The sequence below is a fragment of the Psammomys obesus genome, unplaced genomic scaffold, assembly GCF_907164565.1.
Source record: "Psammomys obesus unplaced genomic scaffold, mPsaObe1.curated_primary_1811, whole genome shotgun sequence".
Taxonomy (NCBI): Eukaryota; Metazoa; Chordata; class Mammalia; order Rodentia; family Muridae; genus Psammomys; species Psammomys obesus.
In genome coordinates this window covers 16,283,844-16,298,522 of record NW_026596085.1, presented here as the reverse complement: position 1 = coordinate 16,298,522, position 14,679 = coordinate 16,283,844, and the positions used below count along the sequence as shown (strand labels likewise).

At 54.8% G+C, this 14,679-nt stretch overlaps 1 protein-coding gene across 2 annotated transcripts in view; it reads right to left on the bottom strand.

Moving 5' to 3' along the window:
• Positions 1–14,679, bottom strand: part of Scube1 (signal peptide, CUB domain and EGF like domain containing 1) — a 118,289-nt gene continuing 103,610 nt past the window's right edge. For both annotated transcript variants that reach the window (XM_055627111.1, XM_055627112.1), the window contains 8 exons: positions 13,689–13,892; positions 11,803–11,964; positions 10,737–10,904; positions 9,667–9,828; positions 7,567–7,764; positions 5,593–5,745; positions 5,082–5,161; positions 1–4,777 (listed from right to left, as the gene is read on the bottom strand). In XM_055627111.1, coding sequence (XP_055483086.1) covers positions 4,625–4,777; positions 5,082–5,161; positions 5,593–5,745; positions 7,567–7,764; positions 9,667–9,828; positions 10,737–10,904; positions 11,803–11,964; positions 13,689–13,892 — 1,280 coding nt within the window. In that variant the 3' untranslated portion in view covers positions 1–4,624. The remainder of the gene's footprint in view (positions 4,778–5,081; positions 5,162–5,592; positions 5,746–7,566; positions 7,765–9,666; positions 9,829–10,736; positions 10,905–11,802; positions 11,965–13,688; positions 13,893–14,679) is intronic.

Sequence of the window (14,679 nt, the reverse complement as noted above, 5' to 3'; positions counted from 1 at the left end):
GTTCCTGTTTATTATTAAAGTGATTTCCACAAGTGTTTAATTACATGCATAGGGGGAAAAGGTGGTAGAGAAAAGCTTTCAATACTGAGGCAGCTGGAAGGCAAATGTGGTAATGGGGATATTGGTCACTGTGCATTAGGACTGCCACCCAGTGTCTGGACAGACTGCATATGTGTGGGGGCCAGGGCAGGGGCCAGGGCGAAGGGGGGGGTGCAGGAGTGCCGCCATCTCTTGAGCAGTGTGGATGGCTTCTGGGTGCTCCTGGCTCTGACCTTGGAAAAGCTTGTATTTTCTGACAAATCCGCCCTCTGCTTCCCTGTTTGTGCTGGCAGGCACTGGGGCGTCTCCCTCATGTGCAGGGCTGAGGGTCTACACAGGTATGGTGGGTGTTGGTGACAGTTCATGTCTGGATGGTGAGGACCCTGGTTCCCACCCAAGGGATGCCGAGTTCATCCTTGCTCTGAGTGTGTGTTAGAAAGGGTGGGATGTCACCAAGGTCATCACTAATGCTTCTAGTGTCTCACTCCTTTTGGGCATATTACTTGGTCTCAGAGTCAAGGCCTGAACCATGGGTTCAGTCTCACCCATGTCACAGGGCTGGGGGGGGGGGCTTGGCAGAAAGGGTTTACCTTAGTGCTTGGCATGAGACTGAAGGACTATGACACCCCCGCCCCCCATCTTTGTTGCTCCCTGTTGAGTCATGGGAATGCAGACTTTCAGAGCGTCCAACCAAGGCCTTTGCCAACTGGTATGGCTGGGTGCAAGCTGGTGAGATCACAGCCAGCAAAAAGCCCACTGTTGGGAGCTGTCTAAACAGGGTGCTGGAGGAGAGCACAGGCTATGTCACACCACCTGGGCTCTGAGGAGTCCTCCACCTGGCACCTTGACAAAAGTTTTGACAGGTTAAGTAGGGCGAGACCCAGCTCTGTCCTGCCCCAGAGAGGAGCTTTTTGTGCTGTTGCTGTGCTTTCGCTCCCAAGTCCTTCAGCCGTCAGTCTGAATGGCATCAGCGGGGCACTGCCTGCTTGTTGAGCAGAAGGGCTGAGCTACCCCTCTGTGCATCTTTGGTGAAGTAAAGCTGTACAGTGTTTGCCAGGTCAGTCTGACTTTCCAGGCTTGCCCAAGGGCGAGGAGAAAGCCCTGGTCCTCCTGTGCTCTGGGTCAGGTAGTGGATTGGTAGGGATGGAGCAAGGCTGCTGTCCCGGATAGGTTGTTGTGTCCGCGTTGTTCCTTAGTCAGTCTTCTAGGAGTCTGGCACACAGCAGGTCCTCAGTAAATGTTTGCGGAATGACCCAACTCATTGTAGGTCCTTATTTTTTTGCTGAGGGACGGGGTGAGAAGGGGCCGGGTAAGACGCTCAGTTTCCACACGTCAGGGTAGGGCCCACCCAAGCCTGACCAGCCAGGGCCTCCTTCTGTAGAAGCCATAGGGGGGTGAGCAGGCTCCCTGATAAAGCTTTTGAACCAGGACCTTTAGGGCTATAGTTTGGTTCCATTTCATCTGTCTGTTCCAAATTAAGAGACAGGGAGGGAAAGGTGGTCAAGGTGTCCACCTTTGGCTGCGCACCTGAGGATCGTGACCACTCAAAGCAGAGAAGGAGCTAGGAAAGACTGTCTTGGGGAGCCAGAGTTTGGGAAAGTGGTCACCACCGGTAGCCACTGTGCCAGGAGTTGGGGACCACTGATACCTGCTGATTGTGCTGCCTGAGAGTTGGAGACGGAACCAGGGTGAGAAGGCTGGTGTGGGCACAGCCGCAAGGCTCTGTAACCAGTACGAGTGACCAGGACAATTAAAAGGCCCATTCGGAGTGGCAGGTGCCACGGCCCACTGTTGCCACCCACAAGTGGAGGGCTGTGCTGACCACTGACCCTTGGGGCAAGTTGTTCTGCTTCCTTGTGCGGGTGCTTCCAAGATAAGTGCCAGGAGGTGCCAGGAACACAAGTCAGGAAGGCTTTCTGGGTGCTCTGCTGAGGTATCACTTATGATGACCATCTTCTAAAAACCTGGGGACAGCTTGGTTTTCCTCTATAGATGTCTTCAGGTTGCCTACCAGGAGCAGGACAGAGCACAAAGGAAGCTGGAGGGACACAGGCCCCCTCAGCCTCTGCCAGGTGCCCAGGCTTTCGGGGAGGGGGAATACATATAAGCTACAAAAGGACTTGACCGTGACACTGAGGGCCCTGGCCTGAATTGCACCTGCTTCTATCCAGGGGACACTGGGCATGATGTGGCCACAGTAGGGATGGGCATTCCGGAGAGAGGACGTAGTTGGGTGTGAGAATGGGCACACGGGTGACAACTGCTGGAAGCCACTCAGGAGTTGTAGGCAGGACCCGAGAACTCTTTCTGAAGCCCTTAAGTGGGCTGGTTAACCAGAGCTGTCAATTTAACTGGGTGGGTCTGAGCCCCCAAATACTTCCTGTGGTGTGGCAGGACAGTGGCAGTGGTGTCCCCCTGAAGAGATTTATGAGCATATGGATCAGGAGCTAGAGAAGAGCTCTAACCTCGCCTAAGTTGGTGGCATCATTCAGTAAGTGGGAAGTATTGTTGGCGTGAGGGCAAATTCACTCCTGGGCCTGGGACAACCAACCAACGCAGCGCTCCTGGCTCAGGCCTTCAGACGGGCCATACCCACGCCCAGAGTCTCTGCTTCAAATGCTGCCAGTTTCCCTGCTTCTCCAGCTTGCAGACGACGCCTTGTAGAACTTCTCGGTCATGGTAATTTTCTGGGCTGATTCTCATAACTCCCTCCTAGCGTGTCTCCAATGTGCCCTTGTTTGTTTCGCTTCCTGGAGGAGTTAAGTGTTGCCAGGTTCATTCTGGGGGACTTTGGTCTCTCTGAGGATGGCTCGTGGCCCCAACAGAAGGACGAGGGAGCTTCTCTCCGGTACGGCTGAGCCGCAGGGTTTGTAAACTGCAGAAAGGCAGTAGGCCCCAACCGTGACCAAGTACAGGAAGTCCACCTGCCACTCTCCATGAGAGAGAGAGAGATGGCCACTGGCGGGCCCTTCTGCTTTGTGGACCCATGTGGTGGCAGTAGCTTGTCCCTGAGTTCCAAGCCCGCGTTCAGATGTATTGTGCCCGGTCATCAAGCTGTGGTTTTTCCAGGCCCGGCTCGACTACCCACTCGTCTTCAACAGTCTTCAAAGAGCCACGTGTGTTTTTATGAAACAGCTCCCTTCCGTCATCAGTTAGGAGGGGGACCAGGAAACCTTAGAATTCATTTTGAGATTTCCCCCACGTTCCTCCAAGTTCTAATAGCCGCTAATATGAAAAATACAGACCGGTTTCTGTGTGTCTCTGGGAGCAAGCGATCTGAGGCTCAGGCAAGGTCTCTCCCTGTGTGTGAGGGGGTGACTCCCCAGCCCGTGGGATGCCATGCAGCATGGCCACACAAGGGCTCCTCTCTTTTAAGAGACTGAGAAGCACTGGGGAGGCTCCCGAAAGCCTCTGCCTTGGAAGCCTCCTCTCCCGGGGCCTTGCTTTCTCCTCCCGTTGCAGTAAAGAGTGGGAGCTGCTCTCTGAACACAGCCTGCACATCCCTGAGGAAGGCCTTGTTTCTGGTGACCTGTAGGCACAGTTCAGAGTCAGTGAGTGCCAGCACCCATGGGGAGAGGGCTGCTTTCCACGGTGTTCTGTCCAGGACGGTGATGCCACTTGTGAATCCCCCCCCCCATCCCCAGTCAGTGCTTTACCAGACCACCTAGTCTGGTCCCCATCAAGACACATTCGACAGCATGTTCAAGCATGTCTGTGTGCTCGCCGGGCTGGGGGGAGGGGCTGCTTGGCCTCCCCCCAACAGGGGTGGCAAGCGCTGGGGGGTGGTGGTGTAGTCTAATCACTGGGGAAGGCTGGCAACAGTGGTTAGTATTACAGCTGCTGAAGAGAACCCTCCTAAGGTACCCACCCCACACAGACAAGTAGATAATATTTAATATTTATATACGTATATAGAACTTCTTTAGATGTTCTATTAAGGCAAAGCACAAGCCCATGGATTCCTCTCCTGGAGGTCCTGTTCCATCTCTCACAGAGTCCCTTGAGCTCCATGACCTGGCTTGGTGTCCCGTGCGTGCCCGTGGCTGGAGGGGCAGGGTGTGGTGGTTCCACAGGCACTGGCACAGGCTTATCTGCCCTCCAGATGGCACCTCCACACAGCCTTCCTGCCCTGGCCTGGCCCTGTGTGGGTGACAGTGGCCCATGCTTTCGAGAGCCTGCAGGGCGCTGGCCACACTCCTCTCTCCCAATACATCAGGCCAAGGGCACAGTGGTCCTGTTCCCCATATGGTGGTATGGTGTGTCCTGGCCCAGGTAGGCCTCGTGGGGGTGGTTCAGGAGGGGAGACTCTAAGTGTCCTGGGAAATAGAGGCAAAGGGTGGGTGGAGGCTTTGTGAGGCGTTGTTTGTTTCCACACGGGGGTGGAAGACCCACCAAGGGCTCTGGGCTGGGTCTAGGCCTTTCATGGGGTTGGTACAGGCTGGATGGTTTTGCCAGAGGCAGGTGTCAAGGGTTTCCCAAGGCAGCCTGGAAGCCCATGAAGCCCCCTTTCAGCTCCCGCTGTGGAGGGAGGGCACGCTCCCCTCCCTCCTGGTTCCCACTATCCCCAAGCAGGACAGCTGGATGGTTATTTGTAGGGCCGCAGGAATCGAGACACTTTGGAACGCAGCAGTTTGATAAAGGACCGAGGGAACATCTCCTTGGATTCCTGGGCTGTGTATTTGAAGTAGTTTTGTGGGTGTGCCAGCACATCGAAGAGGGCCTTGATCAGCTTCTTGTCCTGCAAGACATGGAGACAACTGTGGGACAGGGTGCGGGCAGGGGGCCTGGTGTCTGCCTGAAATAAATGGCAGCTCCAGGAGGAACCAGAGCTTGAGGACAGCTGGTCAACCTGTTAAACCATCACCGCACCCTAGCGCCCCCTGGCGTCCTATGTCAGGACCCTTGACACAACACCCTCCTCCCATCCCTCTTCCAGGGGTCAGGAGTCAGGACAAGGGCAGGGATGGCCGCCCCCCTGACCATTCTTCCAGATTTTATCTTCCCTTAAAAAAAAAAACAAAAACAAAAACCCCAAAACTCACTTTCAAAATTTCCTGATGATTCTCTGAGGCGTACAAGCGCCCGTCGCGCACGATGTCTTCTATGAGCTGCTGGTAGTCCTCTAGGAGCCAGCCGGCCAGCAGGGAGAGGGAAGGTGGAGGGGGCTTGAGACCACACCTCCCTCCTCTGCCCTCCCCAGCTCCCCAGATCCGCCTTGGGCAGCTGGCGGCGGCTGGATGTAGCTCTGTCTCTTAGCCTTTGCTTCTAGGGTCCCCTGCACCTGCTTTGTCTCTCCTTAGCTGCCCCCTATTTAACCCTGCAAACCCTGGCTGGGCGGGACCTTCCCTGAAGCCCACAGACAGCACCGATGGTCCCTCCTCTAGACTGTACCTCTACCCCGCCCCCCACCCCACAGCCCTTGGGTTTCCACATTGTCTAGCCCTCAGTTCTGTCTCTGTGTTCGTGCCCTGCCGTGCACAGCTCACTTCTGAGTCCCCGGGCCAGGCTTCATCTGGCACAAGAGCAGACTGTGACAAGGTGGTGGTGCCTTACCGTCATAGGTGACGTAGGGCACTTGAAACCCTTTGCCGCTGTTGGCTTCGTTGGATTTGAACTGGATCCAGAGCTTGCGGGAGCGGGAGGTAAAGGCGATGGGCCGCTCGTAGGTCTGGCATGTCTCGTAGGTGGTGACTGATGTGGGTGAGGCTGTAGGGACGCAGGCCTTTGCAGCTTACAGGCTCACAGCTCACTGCCTCAGGCCACTCCCCTCCCCCACCTCATCAGCCTCCGAGGTCAGAACACCCAGCTCCTCTTCTCCTTGCCCCAGCCACGTTCCTGTTGCTCTTTTGAACTGCCCCCTCACAGCCTCCCTGGTGGCTCTTCCATGACAGGGAGAGGAGATGGCTTAAGCAGGAGATGAGCCAGCGTGGACCAAGGCCACCCGAAACTCAGGTTTAAAAAGTCCTCTCTCCTGGGGCTGAGGGACAACTCTGAGCTGCCTCCCTGGTGCTGAAAGGAGATTTGCCTGTGGGTACTCAGAGGGCTAGTGCTGGGAATGGATGGAGGAGGGGGTTCCAGGCTAGGCTCTGACAGGCTGGGCAGGCCCCTCACTCCTTTTGGCTACAACCCCATTTGTACACTGTGGCTTCCTGGCCCATTAGCCAACCAACACGAGGATATACATGAGGCAACAAAGCCATGTAGGACCTGTAGCAGAGCAGGTCCCTCCACCTGTCTTTCTACCCGCAGATGGTCTAGCTCCTGACCAAAGGTGTAGTTTTGTGCCTGTCTGGGTCTCTGGCCTTCTCTCTTAATACTCTGACTCACAGTACATTCCTTATGGTTAACACCCGATGACAGCAAAGTCTCTGGTCAGGGTTCTGAGGGTAGAGCCAGGTCCCTGCAGGGCATTTGGTTACTTCCTGGGCTTTCTCACTGTGTTTGGCCTGTTGGAGGAGCCTGTTGTTTGAGGTTACAGTCCTCCATGTCCGGAAAGCCTCTCTGAACTCGGTGGAGGACTCCTCCCCTCCCCTCCACCCAGTAGGGCCTTCTATTCTCAGCCTGACCTCATCTGGAGAGTACCCCTAGATGCAGCCCTATCTCACCATATCTGGAATATGACCTTTGGCACAGTTCCCTGCTAGCACTTTCTCCCCTGCACCTATAGGGCGGTTAGGGACTGTGTTCCTGATCATAGGACTGGACCACACTGCCAAATGCAAATAAAGCATACTTGGTACTCCTAGCCCCACCCAATAGTGTCCACCCATCCTAGGAGCCCTCCAGCCACTCCCCAAGAACTATTTAACCCTTGTTCACCCCAGATACAGGTGAGCAGTCTCTCTGGAGCTCATCCTGGAGGAGCTGATCCCGGGTACTCACAGGCGATTGGAATCTCCAGTTTGTAGCTTCTGCTTCCTTGTCCTTGGGGACCAGAGGCCAATGACCCCCCGGAAAAAGGGAGAGCCACAGTGGCTTACACTTTCATCCACCCCTGCTAAAGATTGGCCCCCATCCTTCCTTCACCTGACAGGAGCTGGGGCTCCAGGAAGGGCTAGCCCAGGCTTCTCTGTGTGTGTCTGAATGGCTCTCAGTTCCTCCAAACCTCTGAGGGAGGTCAGAGGCCTATAGGAGAGGAGGGAGCTTCCTGTAGAATAGGAAGGTCTCATCTGAGGTATGGTGGCATGAAGTGGGGGAGGGGTCACAGCAGCTGGCTGGACAACTGGAAGAGACTAGCTGAGAGGTTGAGGCCAGAATTGACTAGATCCAGATTCCCATCTCAAGGTACCGCTAAGCCCCCATGACCTTTCCCTAGAGTTCCGTATGGTCCAGTCCTTAGGCCTGGCTCAGGTGGGCTTCTATCCTACCTAACGCATGGGGTCCTTGAAGCCACCTTGAAGTCCTTGAAGTCCTTGAAGGCTCGCTGAGACCTTCCTTCCACCAGATGGAGCTGAGCCCATCTCGAGAAGAATACAGGCCCCTGAGCTATCTGGTCTTACTGTCCTAGCCTCCCAAGCCAGAACTTACCGCTCTTCCTCATGACCAGGACATCGCCACACTCATCCTCGATGGGTAGGAAGATCTCGGGGACCACAATGAGGATCCTGCGCTTGGGGGGAGGCGCGATGTGCCACACACACTCCGCATTGGCTGGGTAGTCGCCCGGGTAGTTGGGGGACTCGATATAGCCCGTGTAGTCCCCAAGCTCGCCACCACAGTGCTGGTCTGTGGGTACCACGGTCAGGGTGACTTGTCAGGCTGGCTGCATGGGGGTGCTAGCCCTCAGAGCCATTAGAGGTACAGGGCAAGGCCAGCTAGCCGAGCCTGTGCCGACTCACGGAGGGTCCTGCCTGGACTGCTGTCATGCAACCAGACGGCAGGTCCTCAGCTGATACCACTGAGTTTCCTGACACCCGGCCCAGGCTTTTCCTTCCTATGGGCCTCTCTCAGCTGGCACAGGCCACTGTGTCTCTGTGTCTTGGCCTTTATCACCCTGAGTGTTCTGTAGGGTATGTGTCTGCTCCCAGCCAGCCTCACATCCGAGCTGTGTCTCAGGTGTGGAGGTCAAATGGAGCCTCACCTTGCATCCCTTGCTTTTACTCCTTGGCCCCACTGAATCCCTCCAGGCAACTGGGCACAGTCGGCTTTCCTACCAGAGGCGGGGCAGCATAAAGATAAATGTGCAGAAAAAAACAGGCGGGCCACACCGAAGACAAGAATGGCCCCAGCCTTCCCAGAAGTCTCCCTCCTGAGTGCTGGGATTAAAGGTATGCACCACTACCGCCTGGCTGATGCCTCGTTTTAAACTCACTATTTTAGTTCTGCAAAGGGAACTGGGTATACATAGTAAGTGTTGGCAAATTTCCTGTCCATTTTTTACTCCCAGGTTTCTGAGATCTGGGCATGGTGGCACCTCACCCCTTTAAATCAAGCACTGAGGAGGCAGAGGCAGGTGGATCTCTCTGAGTTCTAGGTCAGCCAGGTCTATACAGTGAGACTCTATCTAAAGTAAACACATTTCTGAGAAACAGCTCTGCTTCTAATATTCTAGAATCTTCTCTCCCATCCGGCTTCCCCTAGTTTTACTCATTAAAACATATGTATTTGTAGTTCATTTTTTAGTTTAATGTAATATGTAATTAATCTTTAAAATAATGTGTCTGGGGGTGCCTCCTCTGTGTTGGACAGATGCTGCCCCCATGGTGGGTGCATCGCAAGGTTGGGGACAGTCCTGGGCAAAGGACTGACCAAACTGTCAACCTTTAAAGGCTTCCAGGAGGCTCCGGATGTGACCAGCAGCCAGGGGAGGAACTAAAAACTTTTCTGAGAAGTGTGAAAACTAGAAATTCTGAGAAATAGCCAGGCATGATGGCACATACCTTTAATCTCAGCACTCCGGAAGCAGAGGCAGGTGGATATTTGTGAGTTCAAGACCAGCCTGGTCTCCATACTTAGTTCTAGGACAGGCGGGGCTACACCGAAAGACCCTGCCAGAGAGACTCTCAAACCACCAACAACAAAAGAAAACAAACAACAGAGACAAAAACTCTCAGTAATTGAGTCAAAGCCCTAATGTAGTGGTTTTTTTTTTTTTTTTTATACCTGAAGACTGCTGTGCTTAGAGCTGGCAGCTCGTGAGGAAAAATATGTCTGTACCATGTTTTCTTTTTGAACCCAAGTGTCTCAGATACCTACAGGCCTATCGGGTCCTCCTCCAGCCCTTCCACAATGGTCCATGCTCAGCTCCCTGTATGCTGTTGCTTTCTGGCATTTGTGTGGTACCAGGTGATGGCTTAGGCAGTGCGTGCCTTATCTAGTGGAAGACAGGCACTTGGTAGCCACCTTGCAGCCTGCCACCCGCAGGTGCAGAGCCCTGTTTCTTTCTCTGGGTCCCCAGAAACTAGAGCAGAGTCTGGCCTGGGCTAAGGCTCACGGAGTGTGGAGCATGTATGGGCAATCATGATGAACTATGGTGCATTTATATTTATCGTACAGTGAGCAGAGCATGGGCTGCCCCACCCTGCCAGGGGCCAGTGGTCTCCTCTCAGAATGTGATCTCAGGTCTCACTTGCTCCCTCCCCATTGCCTAGCATTCCCAGCTTCCCTCCTGGTAAGAGTGGCACTTACTTTTGCAGTGTGTGACGTTGGTGGAACCATCAAAATCAGTGCTGGTGTTGCCTGGACAGGTGATGCAATGGTTCTGGCCAAATTCGGGTTGATAGGTGCCCACAGGACAGCGGATGCACCGGTGGGTGGTGGTATTGTAGTGGTGGCCGGGAGAGCAGTGCACTGTGGGAGACATGTAAGGTGGGGTGCTGACGGGCAAGGGCAGGGGAGCCCCTGTGCGCTCAAGGCCCTCCACACCGAAAGACCTCTCTGATTTATCTCATCATCACGGGGTGAGTGAGCCCAAGCTGTAGACCTCATGGTGAGGGGAGGAAGAGCTTTCTGGGGCTGTGCTTTTCACACTGAGGACGTGTGCGGCGCTCCAGCCAGGCAGCAACCATGTAGGGACCAAACTTACCTGAGGGGTGCAGTGGGGTGTGTGTGATAGTATGGCTGGATGGGGTGAGGGCAGGAAGGGAGGGGAGGCGGAGAGCCACACCAGACACGTCTACAAAGTCAGTGGGCAATGGAACTAAGGAGGGACTGCAGAACTCTCCTCCTGGAACCGAGCGGGAGATGACACAGGCAGTCTGTGTGTCAGGGGGCCCTCTGCCCGAGGCGGGCTCTGTGGCGCGGAGGGTCCCTGCCACCTGGCCTTGAGTGGCAGCACAGGGTCACAGAGGGCCAGCAGGGCAGGGGAGGGAGAGGGGGAGGGTCAGTGGGTGAGGAGGGGATGGTCTGGGCACCGAGGAGAGGGGAAGCCTGGAGGGTGACTGATATTGCTGTTCTGGTGGTGCCCCTCTGCCACTGCCAGCTTGGTCCTCTGTTTTCCTCCCAGCATCCTCTCTTCCTGTCATCTTCCTCTCCTTCTCCACCTACTCCTTCAGCAGCCCACCTACTCCCTTGAGATGCTGGTATCCCTTTTGACACTCCCGGTCTAGCTGCTATCTCTTTCCGGTGTGTGACATGATACTGGTCACCCATGCCCCCAGCTGGAGTCTCCACACCCCTCCTCTGACTTTGCAAAGGGCTGGCCTTGCAAAGGAGAAAGTGTGTCAGGGAATGTGTCCCCCGAGTAGCCGGCTTCTCACCTTTGGCCTCACAGTCCTGGAAAGAGGCGGTACCCGTGTGCTTGGTGAGCAGCCCACCTCCACAGGGGAAGCAGCCGGTGCGCCCAGGCTCGGGCTGGTATGTGCCCACAGGGCAGGCCTGGCAGGGCTTGAAACCATCTGCTGAGAAGTAGCCTGGAGAGCACTGGCCTGGAAGTCAGAAGTCACGGCTCAGGTAGGGGAGGGGTGCTGCAGCTACTAATATAGGAGAGGTCGGCCTTGGTCTTGTGCCTGGACCTGCCCTCCCTGGAAATGGTGCCCTTGGGGTGGGTGGGAACAAAGAATTGGGTGGCTTGGGTTGGAGACAGTAGGCTCTGGGTCTTGAGGCTGAGGTTATTTATTGTGTAACCTTGCCAGCCTGATTTCTTATCTCTCACCAGCAGTATTAGCTGAGGCTAAGTAAGGAGCAAGGGAGTGGCTGGGAGCCACAGGGGCTCAGGTTGGAGTCTGGGCTCTCTGGTGTCATGGAAGAGGCCTGGGGCTCTCCGTTCCCCCTGGGGTCTACCCTCTCAGACACCTTCCCTCTCCAGGGCTGAGCCACTGGTGTGTATTCTCTAGGGTAAGCTCAGTATGGCTGAGCAGGAGAGGCCAATGGGAAACTCTGGCCCACGTCGCAGACGGGACTGAGTGGGCAGTAAATGGCAGGGCCCTGTGCTAACACAACTGCCCTGGTAAGTGGAAAACTGGCTTCTCAACCACCAACAGGGCGAATGACACATTAAGCTCTTTATGTAGAGAGAGTTCTGGCTGAAGTCAATCTTCTGGCTTGGACAAAGTGTCTCCCAGACCTGAGAGTGTCACCTAAGCATTCGTGTTTTCTTTTACAAGCCACACCTCGGTCTGTCACTGACTGTAGGTGCTCACTGTAAGGCCTTTCTTGTGAGTGGTAACTGTGCGGCTTTGGGAAAGTTAAGAGCTTCAGATAAGGTCACAGTTTATGACTACACGCTGAGTTCGCTTTTGCTCCGGGAGCCGGATGAGGGGCTGATGGGCCTTGTCTGGAACTGATCCCCATCCAGCCCTCCCCCTCCAGGTGGGCCACACTCGCCTCCACACTCCGACACATTTCGGGCACCAGCCAGGCCCAGCCCTTCGCTGCTGGGGCATGGTGTGCAGCTGAGCTGGCCTTCCATGTCCTGGTAGGTTCCTGACACGCACGGCAAGCACTGGCCTGGCTCGCCACTGAAGTAGGAGCCAGGAGCACAGGGTACTGCAGAGGCAGAGCAGAGAAACAGCGGTCAGGGGCCATCCCCTGCGTGCAGATAGGAGACAGCCCGTATCTCCAGAAGAGTGGAGAGCACCACCCAGGTGGCAGCTGTCTGTGAGGACCCTGTAGGTTGGATCCTGCCTCGTCTTCTTAGACTGGTCGGCACAACCCTTCACCATGCAGCTGAGCTCTGGCTGTGTCCAAACGCCTGTGTCTCTTGGACTTACACCCTGCCTGACTTTTTGGTTTCATTCAACAGTCCCATCCCCTGGATGTCTGTACCTAGACTTCCCATCCCAAACCCCTTCTTCATTTCCTGCCTGTTTGGGGGAGCTGGTACTCAAGGACATAACACATCACAGAACCTGGGGACCAGTGGAAGGAGGGTCCAATGGTTGGACAGATTATTGTGGAGTAGCTCAGAGATGAAGGGCAGCACAGAGCCAGGGTGATGGCGAGAGCCACCGAAGACGTTCATGAAGAGAGGAGCTGAGGGCAAAGGGAGCCGCGCTTGTCACTGCCAGAAGACAGTGCACATGTGTAAAGGGAGGCCGAGGAGGACCCTGAGGTCCTCCTCAGTTGGGCGCATTGGTATGGACTGCATTTTCATCTTAGATGTAAAGATGTAGACAGACACACATACACAGAGACACACATATAGACACATGACACATACACACACAGACTTAGGCACACACACAGATGTGAGAGCGAGAGATAGAGAGAGAAGGGGGAGGAGAGCATGAATAGAGAGCATATACTATATGTTCATAGCTGGAATATACCAATTTCCTGTTCTGTCTGACTAGGTTTCTGAAAACTTGAAATGATTCTCAGAAAAGTCGTGAAAAGTAAGAGAATGACATGACATAACCGAGTCCCTCACTGGACTCCTGGAGCTCAAGCACATGTGTAGATCATGTTCTTCATATGGAGTTCCTGATGTTGGCTCTTGGGGCCTGTTCAGCATCTTCTTGGGAGCAGGCTGGGAAGTCTGTGCATGTCCCTAAACTCCCTCTTCACCAACTTCCTAGATCAATGAGTCATCCCTGGCTTGTGTGGCCACACCCTTTGGAGCACCCCTTGAAATCTTTCTCTCGATATTCTCTCCTGATGGTGAGGCACCTGCTTCCGGGCCTGTCCAGCCCACACTTAGCCTTCCTTCCACGGCCACCTTCCTCACTCAGCCTCAGAGAGACAGAGAGTACACTGTGAGGCTCGCTCACCTCGTGTACGTGGGGGACATGAGATTTCTCTGTGGCCACAGGCCACAGCCTCTCTCCTATAGCATGCTGGGCCTGGTCTCCTGACTTCTTGGGTGGTACCCCAGGGGCTGGGAGTGGTAGTGGTGGGGAGGGCAGGACTGTGCATCTCAGCCTTAGCTCGGCCTCCCAGTTCCTCAGCCTGAGGGTTCACTGAACCACGCTGCTGATTGGAGTGGGCCCAGTCTGGTTCCCAGGGACTCAGGCCTCACTTCTGTGACTTTGCTGTGCTGTCCTGACCCCATCCCCTCTTCTCATGGCTATGGTGAGGATCACACAACAGGTCCAGGACCAGAAGAGAGGGCGTGTGCTCTAAATGACAGTGATAACAGCCAGTGCTATGCTCTCATCCTGGGAAGGACAGTCCCTCTGTCCCCGACACGTGTCTGTGTTTCCTGTGTGTTCACTAGGCTGCCAGTGCCAGGAGGATAAAGTCAGTGTCTGAGGCCACGAGCCTGGACTCACCGCACTTGCCATCCTGTAGTATTTGGCCTATGCCACACATCCCTGCCCCCTCCAGCGCCTTGGCAGGCCGCTGGGCCACCTCGTACTCAGTGCCTGAGATCTGGACGTAGAACTGGTGTCGGCCGATGGACTTGCGTAGAGTCTTGATGGCGGCCTGCAGGCTCTGCTCCACACGCTTCCGCATGCAGTCCGCTTCACAGGTGTCTGTAGGGGTGAAAGGGACCCAGTGACAGTAACTCTAACACGCCAATGGCTGTTAGTTTGCTGAGGGCTCCCCCCCTCCCCCCAGCCAGAGCCTGTGCTCAGTACAGTCTCACAGTAGACCTGTGTCTGGGTGGGGCGGAGGACTTTTGAGGTGCCTAACAGAAAAGGAAGATGGAGGGTCTAAGAGGCATGGCCTCTTCAAGGCCACCAAGCACATCTGAGCCTCAGCAAGGCCGCTGCCAATTCTCTGCACTGTCCCCAGGGCACTGTCCTCAGCTTTAACCCGGGTAGATACAAGGTGTCCTCAAGGGCTGGAAGGATGGCGTAGTAGGTAAAATGCTTGCCATGCAATCATGAGGATCTGAGTTCTCATCCCTCAGTCCCTGGTACCCACATTGAAAACCAGGTGGATGTGTAACCCCAACACTGGGGTAGGTAGTCAGGTGAATCTTCAGAGCTCATTGGCCAGCCAACCTATCGGTCAAAGAACTCAATATTCAGTGAGAGACCTTATTTCAAAAAATAACGTGAGGCCAGGTGTGGCTACTTGCCCTTAATCCTAGCGCTAAAGAAAAAGGATCTCGATGACTTTTGAGGCCAGCTTGGTCAACACAGCAAGTTCCAGGCCAGCCAGGGCTAAATAGAGAGACCTGGTCTCAAAATAATAATATAGAATAGAATAGAATAGAATAGAGTAGAGTAGAGTAGAGTAGAGTAGAGTAGAGTAGAGTAGAGTAGAGTAGAATAGAATAGAATAGAATAGAATAGAATAGAATAGAATAGAATA